General features: G+C 43.4%; 2 protein-coding genes across 13 annotated transcripts in view; one reads left to right on the top strand and one right to left on the bottom strand.

Annotated features, from left to right (window-relative positions):
- Positions 1 to 20,979, bottom strand: part of LOC137415872 (E3 ubiquitin/ISG15 ligase TRIM25) — a 732,877-nt gene that overhangs the window by 120,493 nt on the left and 591,405 nt on the right. The gene's annotated exons all lie outside the window — the stretch shown is intronic.
- LOC137415915 (E3 ubiquitin-protein ligase TRIM7) overlaps positions 1 to 20,979 on the top strand; it is a 48,265-nt gene that overhangs the window by 12,141 nt on the left and 15,145 nt on the right. For 2 of the 9 annotated variants that reach the window (XM_068101437.2, XM_078770224.1), the window contains exons 2-6: positions 5,825 to 5,877; positions 11,329 to 11,424; positions 13,871 to 14,104; positions 16,456 to 16,478; positions 18,851 to 18,978. In XM_068101437.2, coding sequence (XP_067957538.1) covers positions 5,825 to 5,877; positions 11,329 to 11,424; positions 13,871 to 14,104; positions 16,456 to 16,478; positions 18,851 to 18,978 — 534 coding nt within the window. Of the gene's footprint in view, positions 1 to 5,824; positions 5,878 to 10,813; positions 10,949 to 11,328; positions 11,425 to 13,418; positions 14,105 to 16,455; positions 16,479 to 18,850; positions 18,979 to 20,979 lie in introns of those variants that run through there. The other 7 variants (XM_078770227.1, XM_068101445.2, XM_078770226.1 and 4 more) reach the window with 7 other exon arrangements.

Below are 20,979 nucleotides of genomic sequence, written 5' to 3'. Positions count from 1 at the left end.
AGTGTTTGATAAAGTGTCGGGGTCTATATTAACTTGAATAAAAGTGTGGTTTCGATTATGGGGGGCTGTGGGGGTGCTGTACAGTGTTTGATAAAGTGTCGGGGTCTATATTAACTTGAATAAAAGTGAGGTTTAGATTATGGGGGTTGTGGGGGTGATGTACAGTGTTTGATAAAGTGTCAGGGTCTATATTAACTTGAATAAAAGTGGGGTTTAGATTATGGGGGGCTGTGGGGGTGCTGTACAGTATTTGATAAAGTGTCAGGGTCAATATTAAATTGAACAAAAGTGGGGTTTAGTTTATGGGGGGCTGTGGGGGGGGTTGGGGTGCTGTACAGTGTTTGATAAAGTGTCGGGGTCTATATTAACTTGAATAAAAGTGGGGTTTAGATTATGGGGGGCTGTTGGGGTGATGTACAGTATTTGATAAAGTGTCGGGGTCTATATTATATTGAACAAAAGTGGGGTTTAGATTATGGGGGGCTGTGGGGGTGATGTACAGTATTTGATAAAGTTTCGGGTCTATATTAACTTGAATAAAAGTAGGGTTTAGATTATGGGGGGCTGTCGGGGTGCTGTACATTATTTGATAAAGTGTCGGGGTCTATATTAAATTGACCAAAAGTGGGGTTTAGTTTATTGGGGGCTGTGGGGGGGGGGGGGGTTGGGGTGCTGTACAGTGTTTGATAAAGTGTCGGGGTCTATATTAACTTGAATAAAAGTGGGGTTTAGATTATGGGGGGCTGTGGGGGTGCCGTACAGTGTTTGATAAAGTGTTGGGGTCTATATTAACTTGAATAAAAGTGGGGTTTAGATTATGGAGGGCTGTGGGGGTGATGTACAGTATTTGATAAAGTGTCGGGGTCTATATTAACTTGAATAAAAGTGGGCTTTCGATTGTGGGGGTGATGTACAGTATTTGATAAAGTGTTGGGGTCTATATTAACTTGAATAAAAGTTGGGTTTAGATTGTGGGGGGCTGTGGGGTGATGTATAGTATTTGATATAGTGTCGGGGTCTATATTAACTTGAATAAAAGTGGGGTTTAGATTGTGGGGGGCTGTGGGGTGATGTACAGTATTTGATAAAGTGTCGGGGTCTATATTAACTTGAATAAAAGTGGGGTTTAGATTATGGGGGGTTGTGGGGTGCTCTACAGTATTTGATAAAGTACTGGGCAGTGTGGACGCCGCTGTCAGGGCTGCCTAAATCATAAATTTTCATTTTGTATCAAAACATTTTTTTGGGGGGTTATTTTGAGCATACGGAAAATAAGAAGAAGACGTCGTAATACAGACGTACGCGAATGGGCTTTGTATTTTCAGATGCTTTCTAGTTCGTTTTAGGTTTAACCAACCACCTTTTATCTCCCGTCACATTCGGTTGTTGTTCTTGTTGTTGTTGTTGTACACCGCACCTTTCCTATGCCATCTCCAGGCATTGCAAATCGTCATTGCTGGGCACCGAAGGGGGCTCGGCAGTGACGCACGCTGAAAGAGAGTACTCAGTTTTCACTCTGGTTGTTTTCTTGTTTTCTTTCTTTCTTGGTTGTCCGGACGATATCTCAGCCATCCTTTGAGCTAGGAAGCTGAAATTTCGGCACAGTAGTGAGCAAGTCCTTTGTCAAATACGGTATTTTTTGTTTTTTGAATAATCAATTAATTGAGGAGTTATTTAATTATTAGCGTTTAATTAAGTACTTATTTAATTAATTAAATTTCATTTATCTTCTGACCATTATTAACTCAGGCACCTTTTGAGTTAGGAAGCTGATATTTGGACATGCCAATGACCAGGTGATTTGGCTGCAAAGGATATTTTTGATTTATTAATTAATCAATTAATCGATTAATTATTTAATTATTCGATTAATGACAAAAAATTTTTTTTTTTTTAAGTTACAGATTCTGATGAAATAGTGGTAGTTTATGTGTTCTCTGACCAAATTGATTAATAATTTAATTTTTTTATGATTATTATTTATTTATTTTCATTATTAATCATTTATTTATTTTCTTTCTCATTTGGCCAATATCTCAGGCACCTTTTGAGCTGGGAAGCTAATATTTGGACATGAGTGACCAAGTGATGTGGCTATCAAGGATATTTTTGATTTATTGATTAATCATTTCATCTATTAAGTATTTATTGATTAATCGATTAATTATTTATTGAGTAATCAATTAATTATTTAATTTTTTATAAATGACTTATTTAATTAAATTTCTAAAAGATACATCTTCGGATGAAGCACTACTGGTTTAGTTATGCGATTAGCCAATTGATTATGAAAATATTTTGTGATAATCTTTTATTGATTTTAATTATACAATTAATCAATCAATTAGTGTACACCTCTCCCTCCCAATGCAGCCTCAATGAGCTGCACTGCGGTATTGCCGGGCGCCGGAGGCGCCCCGGCAATGCCGCGCTGCAGCATATTTAATTATTTGGCATGGGGCGGTGTACTTTGAATGTATGTGTACTTGTTGTTGTTGTTGTCGTTGTACACCGCACCTTTCCTATGCCGTCTCCAGGCATTGCAAATCGTCATTGCTGGGCACCGAAGGGGGCTCGGCAGTGACGCACGCTGAAAGAGAGTACTCAGTTTTCACTCTCGTTGTTTGTTTTCTTGCTTTCTTGTTTGTTTGTTTGTTTGTCCGGGCGATATCTCAGCCATCCTTTGAGCTGGGAAGCTGAAATTTAGGCACAATAGTGAGCAAGTCCTTTGTCAAAAACGGTATTTTTTGTTTTTTGATTAATCAATAAATTGAGGAGTTATTTAATTATTAGCGATTAATTAAGTACTTATTTAATTAATTAAATTTCCTTTCTCTTCTGACCATTAACTCAGGCACATTTTGAGTTAGGAAGCTGATATTTGGACATGCCAATGACCAGGTGGATTTGGCTGCAAAGGCTATTTTTGATTTATTAATTAATCAATCAATTAATCGATTAATTATTTAATTATTCGATTAATGACTAAAATTTTTTTTTTTTTTTAAGTTACAGATTCTGATGAAATGGTGGTGGTTTATGTGTTCTCTGACCGAATTGATTAATAATTTAATTTTTTATGATTATTATTTATTTCTTAATTTCTTAATTATTTAATTCTTTGATGAATGACAAAAAAATTTTTTTTTTTAAAGTTACAGATTCTGATGAAATGGTGGTGGTTTATTTGTTCTCTGACCGAATTGTTTAATAATTTAATTTTTTTATGATTATTATTTGTTTATTTTCATTATTAATCATTTATTTATCTTCTTTCTCATTTGGCCAATATCTCAGGCACCTTTTGAGCTCAGAAGCTAATATTTGGACATGAGTGACCAAGTGATGTGGCTATCAAGGATATTTTTGATTTATTGATTAATCAATTATTAATTAATCAATTAATCAATTAATCGATTAATTATTTAATTATTTGATTAATGACAATTTTTTTTTTTTTTTTCCCAGTTACAGATTCTGATGAAATGGTGGTGGTTTATGTATTCTGTGACCGAATTGATTGATAATGCAATTTTTTAATGATTATTATTTATTTATTTTCATTATTAATTATTTATTTATTTTCTTTCTCATTTGGCCAATATCTCAGGCACCTTTTGAGCTGGGAAGCTAATATTTGGACATGACTGACCAAGTGATGTGGCTATCAAGGATATTTTTGATTTATTGATTAATCATTTAATCGATTAATTATTTATTGCTGAATCAATTAATTATTTAATTTTTTGTTTATGACTTATTTAATTAAATTTCTAAAAGATACATCTTCGGATGAAGCACGAGTGGTTTAGTTATGCTATTAGCCAAATGATTAAGAAAATAATTTGTGATAATCTTTTATTGATTTTAATTCTACAATTAATCAATCAATTAGCATACACCTCTTCCTCCCAATGCAGCCTCTATGAGGTGCACTGCGGTATTGCCGGGCGCCGTAGGCGCCCCGGCAATGCCGCGCTGTAGGATATTTAATTATTTTGCATGGGGGCAGTGTACTTTGAATGTATCTGTACTTGTTTTACTCATTTTCTCATTGCCGGATAATCATTACAATTTAGTAACATGTATCCAAACTCAATACAACCTGTTATCATGACACCTTTTAACAAGAAGGTAAACTTGACACTGCAGGTAAATCTCGATTAACGAATATTGAAAGGTTCCAGTACCCATGATGCAGTACGCGGGCGCCATATTGGTTGACAAGCTAAACAATGGAGGAAAAACAAACAAGACCTAACAAGGCCAAAGTATTAGCGTAACCTTCCATTGCATTAAGTCAAAATAACGAGATAAACGTGCTAGATTGTAGAGCTAACTAGAACAGCACTCAGTAGAGCGCATACTCCTGCCGTGGGTCAAATTGGAATAGTACGATTTCACAAAAGTTTGAGGGAGTAGTTCAGTGACAACACAAGACAAGACAAGACAACACAAGACAGACACTGCACAGATAATAGCCGGCGAAGCCGGTGTTGTCAATAAACGAGTACGTATTATGTTGAAAACCTGATTATGCCTTGGCTCGAGAATCCGAAGCGCAGTGGGCGCAGCCATCTTGCGGAGGCGGAAGTATGCATAACAAATTTAAAACGTTCATTAGGAGTTTCTTTCACCCGTCGTCGTTTGATTCACAATCTTATGCACCTCCGATGTATTAATAAAATACTTTAAGACCAACATCGGCCCACACGGGCCTGGTTATCTTCAACGAAACGCGTCACCAAACACCGGACCCAATGAGATTCAAGCATTTGAAAAAATACTTCTAAAATGAAATCACTCACTGGATGGAGTGCTGGAGACAGCCATCGACCGGATGCGGAAGTTTGCATAAAACAATTGCGAAAAAGTTCAATAGGAGTTTGTTTCACCCGTCGTTCTTTGATTCACAATCTCATGAAACCTCTAATCAGTAATTAAAATACGTTAAGACCAACCTCGTTATCTTCAACGAAAATAGTCATCAAACACCAGAACCAATGAGATTCGAGCATTTGAAAAAATATTATTATGCGTTTCGGACGGTGAAAACGGCGTCAAATATTCTAACATTGACGAAGAATTATTTTTTAGAAATCTCGCGGCCGTATGGGATAGTTTTTCACGGCCAGAAATACGGTATGAGATTCGAGCATTTGAAAAAATATTTCTAAAATGAAATCACTCACTGGATGGAGTGCTGGAGACAGCCATCGACCGGATGTGGAAGTTTGCATAAAACAATTGCGAAAAAGTTCAATAGGAGTTTGTTTCACCCATCGTTCTTTGATTCACAATATAATGAAACCTCTCATTAGTAATTAAAATACATTAAGACCAACCTCGTTATCTTCAACGAAAATCGTCATCAAACACCAGAACCAATGAGATTCGAGCATTTGAAAAAATATTATTACGCGTTTCGGACGGTGAAAACGGCGTCAAATATTCTAACATTGACGAAGAATTATTTTTTAGAAATCTCGCGGCCGTACGGGATAGTTTTTCACGGCCAGAAATATGGTATAAGCGGTTTACATATTTAGTTTAGAAATACGGATAGTTTTTCACGGCCGGAAATATCCGAAGTTGAGACGGAATTCACCGAATTAATCACTGCAAGCTAACGTCTTCTGGTGGACGAAGCTGCCGTGCCCGTGAGTCAGAGAACCAGCCCTGGCGCCTGACAGTGACTGAAGTTAGAAGACTACACACTTACTGTGAAAACGTATGTTAAGCCCAGTTAAAAATAGGCCTTAAGCTAGCACATCGTATAGTTACTTCCTTAAGCTTCTTGTGACATTTATTGTATTGTATGCAGGTATTGCCATTGGGGAGGACTGTCTGCTCTTCTCTTTTACCAAGTCTTACCAGGTACGGTACCTACTACACCTACCTACTACCAACTACCTACCTACCTACTACCAACTACCTACCTACCTACTACCAACTACCTAACCTACTGATGCCATGGTGATGGGTAAAATAGTGGCAAGAGGTTTTGGCTCTTCGTGGACATCTCTCTGACCATCCTCAGGGAGCCTGCTCAGCGTCGACGAGTCTGGCATTTCACTCAGGCCAACTGGCACGGTCTTCAAGCAGCCATCAATCATCTGGACTGGTCTCCCATCTCTACCACCTCTGACATCAACTCATCCTGGGAATTCTTCCAAAGTAAATTGCTCTCTCTCATGCACAGATTTATCCCATCTCGTCTTCAGTTGTCATACCCTTCCTCCCGTCCATGGTACACGGAATCTTGTGGTGAGGCTGTTGCCCAGAAACAACTTGCCTTCGTCTCCTGGAAAGCAAATCCAACGGAAGGAAATCTCATTTCCTTTCACAAAGCCCGAAACAAGTGTGTGTCCACCCTCAGGAGAGCCAGGAAACAATATCTCTCCGTTCTCAAGACCGAACTCTCTTATCTGTCTCCCTCTTCCAAATCCTGGTGGCGTCTGGTCAAATCCGTTTCTGGTGTTTGTTCCCCCTCCATCCCCTCCCTTACCTCAAACGGCTACACAGCTGACTCCGCACGTGAAAAAGCTGAATGCCTCAACTCTGTGTTTGCCTCTAAATCTTGTGTCCCAAACCCATCCCTCTCTGTACCCACCATACCCAGTCGTACCCTGCTGCTCCTGGACTCCGTGTCCTTTCCTCCTGACAAGGTGGAAAAGTTTCTGTCAACCCTCGACTCTGATTCTGCAACTGGACCCGACGGCATCAGCCCACGGGTCCTAAAATCCTGCTCTGCTGCTCTATCTCACCCTCTCTCTGTTCTCTTCACCCTCTCTTTTGCTCAAGGTCAACTGCCATCTGCTTGGAAATCAGCCAACATCACCGCTTTGCACAAAAAAGGTGCAAAAACAGATCCTAGCAACTACAGACCAATCAGCCTTCTCCCAATTATCAGCAAAGTCATGGAATCCATCATTGCTTCGGATATTAAATCTTTCCTCTTCTCCAATGGCTTGATCTCTGATCATCAATTTGGTTTCAGACCAGGTCACTCTACTCTGGACATGCTGCTTCTGCTGTCTCAACAATGGATGGAGGTCCTCAATGCCAAACAGGAAATTAGAGCTGTCTCCCTCGACATATCACGTGCCTTCGACACGGTCTGGCACCCCGCTCTGCTCACCAAACTCTCCTCCTTTGGTATCCATGGAAATCTCCACGCATGGCTGGCGGACTTCCTCTCTAGTCGTCGTCAACGTGTGGCCCTGAATGGGTTTCTCTCATCTCCTCTTCCTGTTCAGGCTGGAGTTCCCCAAGGCAGTGTTCTGGGCCCCGTGCTTTTTCTGGTCTTCATCAATGATCTCTCTGACTCTCTCGAAAATCCTCTCTATCTCTTTGCTGATGACTCCACTCTCTGCCGCTCCATTCCTCTTCCCTCAGATCGGCAGTCTGCTGCCTCCTCACTCTCTGAAGACCTGGACAAAATCACAGACTGGTCAAACAAGTGGAACATGTCTTTCAATCCTGACAAATCTCACACTCTTACTATGTCTCTCCGAAAAGATCGACTGGACAACCCTCCCATCTACTTTCTCAACAATCCTCTCCAAGAAGTTCTGTCGCTCAAGATTTTGGGTCTCACTATCTGCCATGATCTTTCTTGGGAAAACCACATTTCCAAGCTGGCCTCCAAAGCCAGTTGTCGACTGGGCATCCTCCGTCGTGCGAAGTCCTTCCTCGGCACACCTGAGCTCCTCACCACATACAAGGCTTTCATCCGCAGCTCAATGGAATACTGTTCTCCCCTATGGGCCGGTGCTCCTGCCTCACACCTAGCTCGGCTTCATGCTGTTGAAACCAAAGCTTTCAGAATTATTGGAATCTCCCGCGATGAAGCTATCTCTGAGGGCCTTTCACTCACTCACCGCAGGCAGGTAGGTGGTCTTTCTGTCTTCTACCGACTCCTCTCCGGCATTGCACCCCCAGCTCTCTCTGTGCTCTGTCCCCCAAATATTCCTACAGGTCGCACAAGATCTGCCAGCAACCCTCTGATGGTTAAACTGCCGAAATCTCGGCTCTCTGCTCACCTTCACTCTTTCATTCCTCTTTTCTCCCGCCTCTGGAACAAACTCCCTCACTCCCTTCAATCCCACTCCTCCCTCCAGGTCTTTAAAACAGCTGTTCACCACCATCTCTTATCTTCCCCCATCCAAAACCTTGATCTTTTCTACCCCCGCTAATTCACCCCAGATCCACCTTGTTTGAAATTCCAACTTCTTTCCTGGAAGTCCTGGCAGTGTCCATATGTTTTATACCTCTCCCACCGCCCCCTTCCCATGCCCCCCCCCCCCAAAGCCCTCGCCCTCTCTCAGATCTCTCGATGTCTCCATGTCTCTCGGTCCCTGCTCTCAAATGTTGTGTTTGTGTCCTTCCCCCTCTCTCCCCATCTTGTCTACCGCTCCCGATGTTATATGTTTTATGTGTCGGTTTGTCTTTCTGTGTGATTAATGTTCGCTCTTTCACGAGCCTCGATCTTGTATACAAAAAAAAAAAAAAAAAAAAAATTGGCTTTGGCTTCGCCGGCTCATTGCGGCTTTGCAGTCGGTACTAGTAATATATACTAGCCGAAACCCGTGGAACATCCACGGAAGGGAGGATGTGATGTATGGATAGAGTGTACCATTATGGATGGCACAGGGGAGCGCTCATGCGATCTTCTTCTTCGGTTAAGCTCCAATTTTTTCTCTTTAGGTTAAGTCCAATCAGTCCTCTCTGCTCGAAGTGCTCAGGTCATGCCTTCCCGCTCTCATACTTTTATTTCCGTTCGGTGTAGAAAGAGATTGACATATCGTTCGTCTGTTTTCAGCTCGTTATCTTTAAGCTTCCTTACATCTCGCCACCTGCTACACCTCTCTGAGTTATGAGGATTTATGCAACGCACCCCGAGTATCGCAACGTCACTCCATTTAACTTTATTAAAATGACGATAAAGACGTTTCCTTATATATCCTAATTTAAAATGTTCAAGGGAATAAAAAGACCATTTGGTTCACACCACCCATGTTCACACCACTCGACTGTCCAATCAGCGGATGGCTTGCTTCGCCTTCGCCCAGCAGACGCCAATACGATGGCGTCGTAAGATGGCGTCGTATCGGCAGTTAATCGGATGCTTTTGGGCCCCAACGTCGGCTAATTCCGATTTTTCGAGTATGGCTGTACGTGCTAAACAAAGAGCGCGGTTCCTAGATCGTAAATCCATTAGTGCCGTGGGCATCGGGTCACTGGGTACGGCGTAAAAGGGATAACAAAGTCGAGTCCTTACGCTATTATTATATAGATATAATATATAAAAGATAATGTTAAAAAAAAACAGGGCAATTTCACTTACATTTTCGGATTTAGCGTTCAATTCTATATAAGTGAGTGTATTTTGAGGCATGTGTGACTTCAAATAAAATTGTAAGCCAGGAAAAACGTTCGTTTCATTCCTTAGGGATACAACATGTAAAACTGGCCCAAACGTCAAAACAAAACTCGCTCATTTTAAGTCGCACACGCTAATGCGACCACTCATTCTTCTGGGAAGAATCCCGTGCACATGCTGGTCACACTTATAAGTCACCTAAGTCTTTATAAGTTCATCAAATACTTACACCGCGATTGACATTCGCTGAGGTAAATGTTGATATCTCTTCTGAGGTAAAAAAACAAACAAAAAAAAAACAGTTTTAAAGCATTATACGTATCAAACGGTACATTTTATGAAACGGGTAAACCTAATGCACACTTTGGTGGTTTTAAAATGACAGAATATGTCTTTATTAGAAAAAAAAATGAACATTGAAGATGACGCTGCTAAAAAATACATCGCTCTAACGCATAACCACGAGTTTAAACTTCATTTACAACAAATATGAAAACTATTTTCATATCACAATGTTAAATATAGAATATATAGGAGATAATGTTTAAAAAATGAGCCCTATCTTCCAATGGTAAAAAAATTCCTGGATCCTTCAGGAAAATCCTTCAAAACATTCCTGGATCGGGAATAATATCCTGAGCTTCACCAAAAACTAATCAATTCTTCCTTATCCCAAGGGCAATCATCACACCAACTTTCATCCAAATCCGTTCAGAACTTTTCCAGATATCTTGTTCACAAACACACGAACACACACACACACACACACACGGACGGACACGATCGAAGGCATTACTCCCTGGTGGGAGTAATGATGCCACCGTTTCCATGGAAGCGAATAAAACCTACAAGGCGGCGCGCATGGCATTATGGGAAAACGTTGAAACCCTCTGCTGGAAAAGAAGGAACACAGTTAAGATTGCAGCAAGAAGAGGAAACGTTTAACATGATTTGGGATTTAATGTTGTAAATTTGTGAGTGATTAATTTGTGAAAGGGGAGTTTTTATTAGGTTAATATGAATGATTAATTATTAAAATCATGCACAGACTTGTTATTCAAGTGGTGAATGGCGGTGATCCGGAATCACGGTGATTTCTGTCTTGGTGACGAAAATTCGAAACACGAAAGTTACTGTTTTTAGGGGAAAAAAACTTCGTATTACAGGACGTAAACAGCTGGCGTGAATAAGTAATTTAACGTGTTTAATAAGGTGGTGTAAAAGACGGTGTATGGCAAATGCATCAACAGCGGTGGAAATCTGATTCCATGTTTTTTTTTTTCTACAACCTTTAAAACCTTTCTTTTATTTCAATTGAATTATATATTTTGAACACTAGAACATAAATCGTCTTTATTGCATTTTCAAACTCCAGTTTAGCAGCACTGCCGTTATTGCACGCCTTTTCGTCCAATCAAATTCGTCGTTCGCGCTCTTGGGGCGGGGAAGAAAGGTGGTTCGAACAAGATGGCGGGGCACAGCGGTGTACAGTTTCGGCGGCGCGCTCGCAAATGCCAAGGAAGAGTCGCAAAGACCCTTCGCATTTCCTCAAGGGTACGCAGGGTAAGGAGTCGTTCTCTGTATGGCGAGGCGTTTCGCGCATGCGCTCTGTGTGTTTTGAGTGACATCATCGCGCCCAGGACTTTTAACCTGCCGTTGCTGTGGCGACGTCTGCAATTCCCGCAACTACTGAAGGTTATGGGTTTCACCCCTGTCTGTCAGTTTGCTGTGAACAGGATGTCTCAAAACGTTATGGACGGAGTCAGACGAAATTTGGTTGGGCAGGTTTGGTTTTCGGACAAGGACGAAGCGATTCGATTTCGGCGACGATCCGGATCCCGACTGGAATTTCTAAGCGGCGAAGATACAACCAGAGTTTGCTGAATAATTTCACCAAAAAAAATGTCCTCAGCTCTCTCTTGGTGCTTCTTCATTTTATACAGGACGTGTTGCCTGCAAAGTATCCTGAAGTATCAAACTCGATGGAGGACCTTGTATGTGAACTCAAGGAGCTACAGCAGGAGTTCGAGCAAACACTGGTGGGAAACACCTTGGAATGGATCCCATTGCAATGAAATACAATTTTTATTTGGAGAAGGATAAAGTTCTACCTTTGGTGTCCTTTATTTACTTCATCCCGAATTACATCATCTTATGACCATCTCACACCACTAAGACCCATTCCCACACTGGCCACCAACCACCTACACTTATTCCCACACTGGCCACCAACCACCTACACTTATTCCCACACTGGCCACCAACCACCTACACCCATTCCCACACTGGCCACCAACCACCTACACCCATTCCCACACTGGCCACCAACCACCTGCACCCATTCCCACACTGGCCACCAACCACCTACACCCATTCCCACACTGGCCACTAACCACCTACACCCATTCCCACACTGGACACCGACCACCTACACCCATTTCCACACTGGCCACCAACTACCTACACCCATTCCCACACTGGCCACCAACCACCTACACCCATTCCCACTGGCCACCAACCACCTACACCCATTCCCACACTGGCCACTAACCACCTACACCCATTCCCACACTGGCCACCGACCACCTACACCCATTTCCACACTGGCCAACTACCTACACCCATTCCCACACTGGTCACCAACCACCTACACCCATTCCCAAACTGGCCACCAACCACCTACACCCATTCCCACACAACTGACCACCAAACACCTACACCCATTCCCACACTGGCCACCAACCACCTACACCCATTCCCACACTGGCCACCAACCACCTACACCCATTCCCACACTGGTCACCAACCACCTACACCCATTCCCACACTGGCCACCAACCACCTACACCCATTCCCACACTGGTCACCAACCACCTACACCCATTCCCACACTGGCCACCAACCGCCTACACCCATTCCCACACTGGCCACCAACCGCCTACACCCATTCCCACACTGGCCACCAACCACCTACACTTATTCCCACACTGGCCACCAACCACCTACACCCATTTCCACACTGGCCACCAACTACCTACACCCATTCCCACACTGGTCACCAACCACCTACACCCATTTCCATACTGGCCACCAACCACCAACACCCATTCCCACACTGGCCACCAACCACCTACACCCATTCCACACCACTGGCCACCAACCGCCTACACCCATTCCCACACTGGCCACCAACCACCTACACTTATTCCCACACTGGCCACCAACCACCTACACCCATTTCCACACTGGCCACCAACTACCTACACCCATTCCCACACTGGTCACCAACCACCTACACCCATTTCCATACTGGCCACCAACCACCTACACCCATTCCCACACTGGCCACCAACCACCTACACCCATTCCCACACTGGCCACCAACCACCTACACCCATTCCCACACTGGCCACCAACCACCTACACCCATTCCACACCACTGGCCACCAACCACCTACACCCATTCCCACACCACTGGCCACCAACCACCTACACCCAATCCCACACTGGCCACCAAACACCTACATCCAATCCCACACTGTCCACCAACCACCTACACCCATTCCCACACCATTGGCCACCAACCACCTACACCCATTCCCACACCACTGGCCACCAACCACCTACACCCATTCCACACCACTGGCCACCAACCACCTACATCCATTCCCACACCACTGGCCACCAACCACCTACACCCATTCCACACCACTGGCCATCAACCACCTACACCCATTCCCACACCACTGGCCACCAACCACCTACACCCAATCCCACACTGGCCACCAACCACCTCTGTCCATAACCATTTCACTCCATCACCACTTTGGTCAATTGTATTTTATCCAAATGAACAAATGTTTTAGTCTTCTTCTTGAAGTGTTTTGTTATTGTTCTTTACTTGTTCTCTTTGATAAGTGGCACTTTGGTGGGCATAATGGCCTGGAGATGTACACACTAGCTTCTAAGCTGCGTAGCCTGGGTTTGAATCCCAACCCAGCTATAAACTGTCACCCTGGTGTTTCGCATGCAGGGTGCTTCATCAATGTGTGTGCAGTCCCTCGGATGAACATTGAACTGGGCATCACGTCTGCCAGAAATAGTTTGTGGCCGTGAAAAGATCCCACTGTGCCCTTTGTGAAGAGTAAGCGAGCTGTCGCCAGCACCATGGCTAAATTCCAAATTTCTGCCCCAACGACAACTGGGAAGGCAATGGCAAACCACCTGGTGCAACCCTTGCTAAGAAACTGCTTCGGAAGCACCAATACTCTGTAACAGAGTACGGACATCGGAATCAGAACTCAGAAGTGACTCTCTATTTAACTAACTCTTTGGATGAATCTCTTCCCTTCGTTGACGTGCTCGCTAAGCGTTGTGCATTGTGCGACGGCTGTATAGTTCAATGCGGGACCCATAGCGTCTTACACAAACATGGCAGCTGTACACTTGAGATATAAACTAAATTCAAACACGAATTCATCCCAGCATTCAGACAGAGATACTGTGGACAGACTGGAGGGGAAGAGAAGGAAGTTGTACCAATTAGTGGATGAAGCCGTGGATCTGGTGAAGGGCCGTGTCAACAAGAGGCAAACGGAGAATCTTTCGCGACTTGGGAAGCAGATGGAGAAGCTGAAGAAGCAGAATGAATCTTTCCAAGAAGCAAAATCTGCTCTACAAATGGCATTCCAGGAGCTGGAGGACATTTCCTTTCTCCAGGTGTGTTTTCTTATAAATATGGTACAAAAGTTATAATGCTTGATTGTTCAATTTTGGAGGAATCTCAGTATTTAATCTTTAAGTTACTCGACTTGATGAGGTGCGAAGTTTGACTCGGATTGTTTTCATCACAGTGATCTCGTACTATGCGCTCCATCACAATGATGTTTTCATCCATCACAAGCCCATCTTGCACAACTGGTTATGGTTCCCAAACATTCCACTAAATAATTCGCTCCATGAATTGCTACTTGGGACCCGTACAGCGCCTTCAGAAAGTATTCACACCGCTTAACCTTTTTCACGTTTTGTTGTGTTATAGCCTGAATTTAAAATGGATTAAATTGAGATTTTTTTCTGTCACTGAACTATGCATAACACCCCATAATGTCAAAGTGGAATTTTTGTTTCAAAATATTTTGCAAAATTAAAAATGAAATGCAGAAATATCTAATTTCCATAAGTATTCAGCCCCCTGAGTCGATACTTCATCGAAGCGCCTTTGGCAGCAATTACAGTTTCAAGTCTTCTTGGGTATGTCTATCAGCTTTGCACATCTGGATTTGGGAAGTTTCTCCCATTCTTCCTTGCAGATTTGCTCAAGCTCTGTCAAGTTGGATGGGGAGTGTCGGTGAACACCAATCTTCAAGTCTTTCCATCGATTTTCAATGGGATTCAAGTCAGGCCTTTGGATGGGCCACTCAAGGACTTTCACGTTCTTGTTCTGAAGCCATTCCAGTGTTGCTTTGGCTGTATGATTGGGGTCATTGCCCTGTTGGAACGTAAATCTTCGCCGCAGTCTAAGGTCGTTTGCATTCTGAAGCAGGTTCTCCTCAAGGGTTTGCCTGTATTTGGCTCCATTTGTTGTTCCCTTTATCCTTACAAGTCTCTCAGTCCCTGCCACTGAAAAGCATCCCCATAGCATGATGCTGCGATCACCATGCTTCACGGTATAGATGGTGTTAGATTGGTGATGAGGTGTTCTCGGTTTCCACCAGACGTAGCGCTTTACATTCAGGCCAAAGAGTTCAATTTTCGTTTCATCAGACCACATAATCTTTTGCCTCCTGCTCTGTCTTTCACTTGTCTTTTTGCAAACTCCAGGTGTGCTGTCATATGCATTTTTCTCCTAAGTGGCTTCCGTCTGGCCACACTCCCTTACAGCCTTGATTTGTGAAGTGCTGCAGATACTGTTCTTTCAGCAGGTTCTCCAATCTCACCCAAGGAACTCTGTAGTTCTGTCGAGTGGTGATTGGGTTATTGGTCACCTCCCTGACCAAGGTCCTTCTTGCCTGGTTGCTCAGTTTGGTCTGACAGACAGCTCTAGGAAGAGTCAGGGTAGTTCCACATTCTTTCCATTTCCTAATGATGGTCCTCACTGTGGTCTTGGGAACTTTGAACACGATAAATTGTTTTATGCCGTTCTCCAGATCTATGTCTCCTCACAATTCTATCTCGGTGTTCTACGGACAGTTTCTTGGACTTCACGGTAGAGTTTCTGCTCTGACATGCACTGTCAACTGTAGGACCTTATATAGAAAGGTGTGTTTCTTTCTAAATCGTGTGCAGCCAATTGAATTGGCTACAGGTAGACTCCAATCAAGTTGGAGACATCTCAAGTATTGAACCACCTTGAGGCCATTTTTCCCCACAGAGCAGGGGTTGGCCTTTTTCGGGCACCGTGGTCCCCTTTTTGAGGCAATGTTTTACAGACGGATGCCCTTCCTGCCGGCAACCCTGTTAGTCACCTCTTACGACACACAGGGAATTACCATTGAACTGGTACTCAATTTGCCGACCTCAGAAGGATGACAGGCTGAGTCAACCCCCCTGTCGTTAATTCAGCGATCGACTGGGATTTGAACCCAGGATCCGCAGATCCCAAGCCAGCACCCTAACCACTAAGCCAACACCAGGCTTGGACATCTCAAGTATGATCAAAGGAAATTGGAAGCACCTGAGCTCAATTTGGAGTGTCATAGCAAAGGGGTTGAATACTTGTTGATTCAAGACATTTGTTGAGCTTTTCATTTTTAATAATTTTAAATCCACTTTGACATTATGGAGTATCATATGTGGATCAGTGCCAAAAATATCAATTTATTAGATTTTACATTGAACCTGTAACGCAATAAAATGGGAAAAAAGTCAAGGGGCGTGAATACATTCTGAAGGCGCTGTAAGGATCAACACAGCACAACTTTCGTGTGCTGACGACTCTGTAAACACTTACATTTATCCTTCAATCTGCAAATGAAACACAGCTTGTATTTGTCTGAATGAAATGAAGTTTAAATGATTCAGAAATTTTGAATTCACAGGTTTTTTTTGTTTGTTTTTTTCCTTTTCAGGATCACAAGGATCTTGTAAAAAGGTAGGATGGCGATTGTGTCCATTACCTCTGGCGCATCCTGATATTTTTACTCATTTCAAACTTCCACAAATATTCGATATTTTAATTCCTTTTCTTAAATTATTGTCCCCCGTCGCACCGTGGAGCGAAAGGGGGACTATGGTTTTCCCCTCCGTCCATGTGTCCATGCGGGCGTGCGTGCATACGCGAAGGACCGCATTCGAATTTGGTGTGTGGGTGTAACCCACGTCAAAATCCAAGATGGCCGCCACCATGTATGTCTGATGCCATGTATGTCTGAATATTGTGAGCTGAATATCTTGAAAAATAAGCGAAGTACCAACTTCTAATCAGGTGTGTGGGTGTATCTAAGCATAAGGAAGAACCCTATTGAAAATTGGGTCGCCACGTCAAAATCCAAGATGGTCGCCGCCATGTATGTCTGAACATTGTGAGCAAAATATGTTGAAAAATAAGCGAAGTACCAACTTCTAATCTGGTGTATGGGTGTATCTAGGCATAAGGAAGAACCCTATTGAAAATTGGGTCACCACATCAAAATCCAAGATGGCCACCGCCATGTATGTCTGAACCTTGTGAGCTGAATATCTTGAAAAATAAGCGATGTACCAACTTCTAATCTGGTGTGTGGGTGTATCTAGGCACAAGGAAGAAAGCTATTGAAAATTGGGTCGCCACATCAAAATCCAAGATGGCCGCCTCCATGTATGTCTGAACCTTGTGAGCGAAATATCATATCGTAGCATGTTTTCTGCGTCTTCCACTTTGTCAACTCACATCACTTCCCCGACGGGGGACCTAGGCATAATGCTTGTTGTTTCCTCATTCCGCCCCAAAAATGAAATTCACAAATGTTGTCCCACCTCATCCCCAAATGATGATTTGATGTCCTGTATTGAGTGCGAGTCAAAGAGGAACGACAGATGCGCTTTTCAGTGTGAGGCAGTTGCAGGAGAAGTACATGGAGAATGGGAAGAAGTTATTTCTTGGGTTTGTTGATCTGGAGAAAGCATTCGATAGGGTTCCACGCAAAGTATTGACATAGGCATTGAGGAAGTTTGGAGTGGAGGAATGGTTGATCAGAGTAGTGATGGCAATGTACAAAAGAGCGCGCACAGCTGTAAGGATGAAGGACGGGAACAGTGTTGAGTTTGAGGTGAAGGTGGGAGTGCATCAGGGGTCGGTACTAAGTCCACTACTATTTGTAGCTGTGATGGAGGTGCTGGCTCAGAACGTAAAGGAGGGTTTACCGTGAGAGTTGTTGTATGCAGATGATCTGGTGTTGATTGCGGAAAGTATGGATGGACTGAAGGAAAAGATGAACAAGTGGAAGGAATGTATGGAGACAAAAGGTCTGAAGGTGAATATCGGAAAGACGAAGGTGATGGCAAGTGGAAAAGCATGTGGTGAGGTGGAAAGAACTGGGAAGTGGCCGTATGCTGTGTGCAGGAAGGGTGTCGGAGTGAACTCCATTCAATGTACAATGTGCGCTGAGTGGGTTCATCAAAAATGTAGTGGTCTGAGAGGGTCATTAACCAGTGTGGCAGCTACATTCAAATGTAAGGTGTGCATAGAGGGAGCTGCAGATGGAGGAAATGTTGAGTTGGATCTTGGAGACGGCGTGAAGCTGGAAGGTGTGAAAACATTTTGCTACCTTGGAGACATGCTGAATGGAGAAGGTGGATCAGACTCGGCAACGGTTTCTAGAGTGAGATGTGCATGGAAGAAGTTTGGGGAATTGAGTGGCATGCTGATGAGGAGGGGAGTGTCGTTGAAGCTGAAGGGAAAGGTGTATGCTGCATGTGTGAGAAGTGTTATGATTTATGGGAGCGAGACATGGGTAATGAACGTAGAGCAGCAACGAAGGTTGGAAAGGGTGGAAATGCGAATGGTTCGATGGATGTGCAGAGTATCGTTGAGAGAGAGAGAGAGAGGAAGACAAATGATGAATTGCGAAAGATGATGGGAATAGAGCCTGTGATTGATGCTGTGAAGAGGAACAGGTTGAGATGGTTTGGTCATGTGTTGAGGAAGGATGAAAGTGACTGGTTGAGAAGAGTGATGGAAATGAATGTAGAAGGAAGTAGAGGACGGGGAAGACCGAGAAAGACTTGGCTAAAGATAGTGGAAGAAGAAATGCGGGCAAGGGGGTTAACAAGGAGAGATGCAGAAAATAGGGCAAAATGGAGAAGATTGTCATGGGGACCGCAAGGCTAACCCCCGCTCTAGCAGGGAAGATGGCCTTTAAAATGCATGTTGTGTGTTGTTGTATTGAGTGCGAGTACCTCAGAGTGAGGAAGTCGATGGACTTTAAAGGAAATAAACGTTGATCAAGTTAATATTTTAAATCACGTTTTTCTTTTCTTGCCCAGGTTTGAGTCGGAGTTCCTATTTCGATCTACGAATGTGGCACCATCCACAATGCTGGAAATCTCTCAGGAAGAGAAGAATATCGATTTGATTGTCAAACTCAACGAGAACATTCTGAAGGAGATGCAGAGTGAGTGACAGAGAAAATTTAAGAGAATCGAGACACAAATAATGAAGTAGTTTCTGGGTCCAGATTCCTTTGTAGCCAAACACCATCTTCTCTGCCTTGTAAATCCAAGGATACCTTTTCTGGAATTGACTTACCAAACAGTTTTTGTTAATCGTTGGTATTAATTTACTGATGTTTTTTTTTAATGCCTCTGCCGACGAAGTCACTGGTGGCATTATGTTTTTGGGTTGTTTGGCCGTCTGTGCTTCCGTGATCTCGGTACCGCGATAGGCCTAACTTAAGAACGGCTGGGATCCAAGTCAAACTTAGTAGAAGTATGTATACTGATGTAAAGATAAACTGATGAGGTTTCGGCAATACAGGGATGATCCCTCAACAAATCACATCTCGAGTGCCAGAAGCCATTGTGGAGCCAATGGCCGGCCACTCGCAAAAGGCTTTATGCAGCTGCCCTGACGCCCTGTACCTTGGTCCAAATTCGATCCAGTCTGATATGGTGTAACACTGTGGGACGTCCTTACCCCCTCAAACAATCGAAGTTAGACAGCACCGCCCCTCCCTCCTCTCCCAAGGTGGAGGAATGAAAGACTTCACTCGAAACATGGATCTTAATACGGAAAGTGATTACAAGTGGGAATGTGAATGGGAACGGTGTTCAAGTGGCAAGTGGTGGCAAGCAATGTCTTCGAAAGGATATGGGGTATGAACAGGCACCAGTCTGGGCAGCGTGGAAATTGGGGAGCTGTGGGTCAACCTTCTGACACCACTACCAATGATTATCTCCTGCAACTTTTGCCACCAATGGGCTGCATTCGTCTCCAACTCACACTGAACTTGCTGCCCCCATTCTTAGCCGCCTTAATCACTTCCCCCACGGCTATGCCCACAGGGCCTAAGCGTCTCACTCCCAGATCGGCTCCACCAATCATGTGGCACTCGGTTGCCACCGTGGTTGCATCATGCGATCCGGTTGGTGTCACGGCACCCCTCTAACCACCATGGGCCACTGCGAGGTTTGGTAAAGCCACATGTGGCATGTCCACACTCTGTCCATACGTTGCTTGATAACTTGCCTGTTTTACAGAGAGGACGCATACAAATTGCACTTTCCTGTCTAATCCCTTTGTCGAATCTACTGCCTCTCTGGACGACCATAAAAACAACTTGTTACAGAAAATGCTCTAATCTACACAAACGCATGGACCATGCTGACTAAACATTCCACTTGATCCATTCCCCTTCTAACATAACGATACATTCCAATACTTAAAATAATTGCAGAAAATATTACCCGGATTTACATCCTGCATTTATTATAAGGAACATTCACCCATACATCGTGAAAGGCCATGAATTCAAACTGCAAATAAATCGGCCATGAGTTTGGTAGAACGGGAAAACCTGACTGATTATCACCACCATTAATCAGTCAATGGGTTTTTATATTGAACACCTCATGTTATAAAGTTCATCCAATATTTAGGGCTATTTTCTAAATTGTGTTCCTGGTACATCATCGACGATGCACGTTCATTGTATGAAGTGAACTCGCTCAATACCCAGTGCTGCAACCCGATTGTTTTTACCTCCGCCACCGAAGGTGGATGGAGGTTGTGTTTTAACCCCTGTCTGTCTGTTTGTGAACTAATGTCAAAGTTGTGGAGGGATTCTGACCAAATTTGGCAGAGAGGTTAGTGTATGTGACAAGGACAAAACGATTAGATTTTGGTGAAGATCTGGACCCGGATTCGGCTAGTAGAATTTTTAAAGTGATTCTTCACCATTGGGATATGGGGCCAAAAACGATATACTGCAGGATATCTCAAAAAGTTATGGACGGATTTGGTGGACCAGTTGGGTATGTGACAAGGACAAATAGATTCGATTTTGGTGAAGATCTAAATATGGATTTGGATACGAGAATTATTTAAGAGATTCTTCGCCATTGAGAGATCGGGCTAAAACCGATACATATCTCAAAGTTATGGATGGATTTGGACG

Source organism: Myxine glutinosa, chromosome 1 (assembly GCF_964187855.1).
Source record: "Myxine glutinosa chromosome 1, kmMyxGlut1.1, whole genome shotgun sequence".
Lineage (NCBI taxonomy): Eukaryota > Metazoa > Chordata > Myxini > Myxiniformes > Myxinidae > Myxine > Myxine glutinosa.
This window is presented reverse-complemented; position numbering and strand designations above follow the sequence as displayed.